Below are 4,922 nucleotides of genomic sequence, written 5' to 3' on the forward strand. Positions count from 1 at the left end.
ACTGACTAGAACACTGATTAGTTTCCACCAACTTGTGGGGATTCCTGCTTCTCTGTGATGACTCTGGTCTGCAAGATTCCTGTAGGAGAAGCCTCTCTCACCAAAGGTGCTCAGCATTAATCAAGCAACAATTTGAAATTTACTCGGGCTCAAGAGAAGCTAAGTAACCTAATGTAACAGACAAAAGTTCTCTATCAAATAGAATATAAGTTATTGAGACAAAAAAAAAATTCATTGCCTGCAAAATTTGACACGAATGAAATCACAGTATGTCCTTATTGACTGATTTGATGGAACAGCCTTGATAACAGCCCATCTTCACTGTGGTATTTCTGAAATGCTTTTTCTCCCTGTCCACTGGTTAGGACAGTCATCTGGGGGAAGAACAAAAGGGTAGGAATGAAAGACCCATGAATTACACCCATTCGCCAGTATTTCCAAGGTTTTGGTTTTTATTTTTCTTTGTTTCTCTTTAAGTAAGGGATTATATAAAAGATTATGTATGAAGGAAGAAAGTTTACACGCGTCTGTTTGTTTCCCAATAGCACACATACACACCACCTGATTGATATATTCAGGAAAAAAGTTTAATTCCACTGCCAGTTTCCAGGATATTCATGACATTTCCTTCTGGAATTCCCCTTTCTCTAGTCTCCTCCTTGAATTTTTCCAAGACTCCCTCTTCAGTATGATTTGCTTTGCTTGAAAAATCACCATGCAAAAATTTAACCATGAGGACCCCTAAAAATTTTTGAGTACAGAATGACCCCCAAAAAAAATGAGTGTGGAAATCATCTTCAATTGGTACAAGTGAGTCCCTTATAGTTACCATCTCCTATGACAAAGATAGATGTCTGCTAGTTACCATCTCCTACAGTTGGTAAAGAATCTGCCTGCAGTGCCAGAGACCTGGGTCCGATCCCTGGGTTGGGAAGATCCCCCAGAGAAGAGAAAGGCTAACCCACTCCAGAATTCTGGCCTGGAAAATTCCACGGACTGTATAGTCCACGGGGTCACAAAGGATCGGACATGACTGAGCGACTTTCACTTAACTATCACTTTCATGACAAAGATAGATGTCTGCTTTCTGTGTTAACAGTTAAACCCAGCAAAAGACAAGTTTATCCCAACATTCACAACAGCACTATTTACAATAGCCAGGACATGAAAGCAACCTAGACGTTCATTGACAGGTGAATGGATAAAGAAGTAGTGGCACATACACATACACAGTGGAATATTGCTGTTGATCCATGCTATCTAGTGTCTGATTTTTGCGACCCCATGGACTGCAGCACACCAGGCTCCTCTGTCCTTCACCATACCCCAGAGTTCACTCAAACTCATGCCCACTGAGTCCGTGATGCCATCCAACCATCTCATCCTCTATCATCCCCTTCTCTTTCCCAGCATCAGGGTCTTTTCCAGTGACTCGGCTCTTCCCATCAGGTGGCCAAAGTATTGGAGCACCAGTCCTTCCAGTGAATATTCAGGATTGATATCTTTGAGGATGAACCGGTTGGATTTCCTCGCAGTCCCAGGGACTCTCAAAAGTCTTTTCTAACACCACAGTTCAAAACCATCCATTCAGTTGGCGGCGGCGGCGGTAGTGGCAGCCGCGCAGCCACACGGAATGGAGCGGCGCCGGGGCTGAGCCGGGCGCGCAGGGGCCGCCGCATGTGCCGCGCGGGGAGCGGCTGCAGAGCCGGCGGAGAGCGAACGCGAGAGGCCCCGTCGGAGCGGCCGCCGGAGCAGCGCCGGAGATGGGAGAACAGCCCATCTTCACCACCCGAGCACATGTCTTCCAGATCGACCCCAGCACCAAGAAGAACTGGGTGCCTGCAAGCAAGCAAGCTGTCACCGTCTCCTACTTCTACGATGTCACAAGAAACAGCTATCGGATCATCAGTGTGGATGGAGCCAAGGTGATCATCAACAGCACAATCACGCCCAACATGACTTTCACCAAAACGTCACAGAAGTTCGGGCAGTGGGCGGACAGCAGAGCCAACACGGTGTTTGGTTTGGGGTTTTCCTCGGAGCAGCAGCTGACAAAGTTTGCAGAGAAATTCCAGGAAGTGAAAGAAGCTGCCAGACTAGCCAGAGACAAATCCCAGGAGAAAATTGAGACTTCGAGCAATCATTCCCAAGCATCCAGTGTCAATGGGACAGACGATGAGAAGGCCTCTTGTGCGGGTGCTGCCGACACACACCTCAAGTCCGAGAATGACAAGCTGAAGATCGCTCTGACCCAGAGTGCCGCCAACGTGAAGAAGTGGGGGATTGAGCTGCAGACCCTGAGAGAAAGCAAATGCGCGGCTGACCTCGGCGCTGCAGGAGTCGGCGGCCAGCGTGGAGCAGCGGAAGCGCCAGTTCTCACTGTGCCGAGACGAGAACGACCGGCTCCGGAACAAGATTGACGAGCTGGAAGCTCAGTGCAGCGAGATCAACAGAGAGAAGGACAATACCCAGTTGAAGAGAAGGATTGAGGAGCTAGAATCAGAACTCCGAGAAAAGGAGACGGAGTTGACAGACCTCCGGAAACAAAGTGAAATCATACCTCAGCTCACGTCAGAGTGTGAATACGTCTCTGAGAAGTTAGAGGCAGCAGAGAGAGACAATCAGAACCTGGAGGACAAAGTGCGGTCCCTGAAGACGGACATCGAGGAGAGCAAGTACCGACAGCGCCACCTGAAGGTGGAGCTGAAGAGCTTCTTGGAGGTGCTGGACGGCAAGATTGACGACCTTCACGACTTCCGCCGGGGCCTCTCCAAGCTGGGTGCCGACAACTAGGTCCTGCGTGAGTCCCCAGGGTGTGTGTGACCCGCAGTAGTGCTAGGACGTCCTCCCGTTCGCGTGGCTTCTGTCAATGCAGGCGCGGTCTGTCGTGTTTCCAAACCAGGGGTGCCGTCCACCCGCTCCTCTTCAGAATAGAAATCCCCCCTCGCTTCTTCTCTGGCCTCGCGAGGTCGTGGATGACTGGACGATTCTGACTCAGGAATCCAGAACTAGGTCTACCTTAAACGTTTACGCAGTTAGGGCAGGGATGTTTATATCTTCTTTAAGGGCTGTTGCAACCATATGAACTGGAAAAAAAAAAAATAGTATTTTCTAATCCAAATAGGAATAGCCTTTCCACCTCCATTTTTTTTGTTTTGTTTTGTTTTTTTGAGTAGAGTTCGGAGTATTGGAGTGTCCACCAGGCTCCAGTGCATGGGGCGTGGCCATAGTAACTTCCCTCTCAGCATATATAGAGATGCTTTCAAACAATGACTTAGTAGATACTTGTCCTGAGAGGAGACAAGTATCTCGTGGGGGTGTTTCCTGGCTGGGGAATCACCTACATCCACTCAGCCCACTTCCACCGGCCCTCCAGTTTATAAGGTTGCAACAACCTTCCTTTTCTTGGTTTTAATTTCTGAACAGGATACTGTGCTGTGGGGACAGCACACAGTGAGGGTGCCTAGCACAAAGTAGGTGCTTAATAAATATTTGTTCAATTAAACGTAAAAAAAAAAAAAAAACCATCCATTCTTTTTTTTTTTTTTTTTTTTTAATTGGAGGCTTATTACTTTACAATACTGTAGTGGTTTTTGCCATACATTGACATGAATCAGCCATGGATTTACATGTGTTCCCCATCCCGATCCCCACTCCCGCCTCCCGCCTCCCTCAAAACCATCCATTCTTTAGCACTCAGCCTACTTTATGGGCCAGCTCTCAGATCCATACATGGCTATTGGAAAAACCATAGATTTGTCTAGACAGACTTTTGTTGGCAAAGTAACGTCTCTGCTTTTTAATCTGCTGTCTAAGTTTCTCATAGCCTTTCTTCAAAGGAGCAAGCCCTTTTAATTTCATGGCTGCAGTCACCATCTGCAGTGATTATGGAGCCCAAGAAAATAAAGTCTGTCACAGTTTCCATTGTTTCCCCATCTATTTGCCATGAAGTGATGGGACCGGATGCCATGACCTTAGTTTTCTGAATGTTGAGCTTTAAGCCAGCTTTTTCACTCTCCTCTTTCTCTTTCATCAAGAGGCTCTTTAGTTCTTCTTTGCTTTCTGTCATAAGGGTGGTGTCACCTGCATATCTGAGGTTATTGATATTTCTCCCGGCAATCTTGATTCCAGCTTTTGCTTCCTCCAGCCCAGCGTTTCTCATGATGTACTCAGCATATAAGTTAAATAACCAGGGTGACAATATACAGCCTTGACGTACTCCTTTCCCGATTTGGAACCGTCCGTTGTTCCATGTCCAGTTCTAACAGTTGCTTCCTGACCTGTATACAGGTTTCTCAGGAGGCAGGTCAGGTGGTCTGGTATTCCCATCTCTTTAAGAATGTTCCCCAGTTCATTGTGATCCACACAGTCAAAGGCTTTGGCATAGTCAATACAGCAGAAATAAATGTTTCTCTGGAACTCTCTTGCTTTTTCTATGATCCAGTGGATGTTAGCAATTTGATCTCTGGTTCCTCTGTCTTTTCTAAATCCAGCTCGAACATCTGGAAGTTCACAGTTCACATACTTTTGAAGCCTGGCTTGGAGAATTTTGAGCATAACTTTACTAATATGTGAGATGAGTGCAGTTGTGCGGTAGTTTGAGCATTCTTTGGCATTGCCTTTCTTTGGAATTGGAATGAAAATGAATCTTTTCCAGTGGCCACTGCTGAGTTTTCCAGGTTTGCTGGCATATTGAGTGCAGCACTTTCACAGCATCATCTTTTAGGATTTGAAATAGCTCAACTGGAATTCCATCACCTCCACTAGGTTTATTCATAGTGATGCTTCCTAAAGCCCACTTGACATGCTGGACTGTGAATCCCTAGGTGAGTGATCACACCACCGTGATTATCTGGGTCATGAGGATTTTTTTTGTACAGTTCTTGTGTGTATTCTTGCCACCTCTTCTTCATATCTTCTGC

At 46.5% G+C, this 4,922-nt stretch overlaps 1 protein-coding gene across 1 annotated transcript; it reads left to right on the forward strand.

Moving 5' to 3' along the window:
- Positions 1-1,612: 1,612 nt before the first annotated feature.
- Positions 1,613-3,509, forward strand: LOC122690651 (homer protein homolog 2-like). Its single transcript, XM_043897533.1, is given in 2 exon segments — positions 1,613-2,309; positions 2,311-3,509. Coding segments are annotated over 2 exon segments (1,029 nt in total). The 5' UTR covers positions 1,613-1,763; the 3' UTR covers positions 2,794-3,509.
- The last annotated feature ends 1,413 nt before the right edge of the window (positions 3,510-4,922 follow it).

This window comes from Cervus elaphus, chromosome X (assembly GCF_910594005.1).
Source record: "Cervus elaphus chromosome X, mCerEla1.1, whole genome shotgun sequence".
Taxonomy (NCBI): Eukaryota; Metazoa; Chordata; class Mammalia; order Artiodactyla; family Cervidae; genus Cervus; species Cervus elaphus.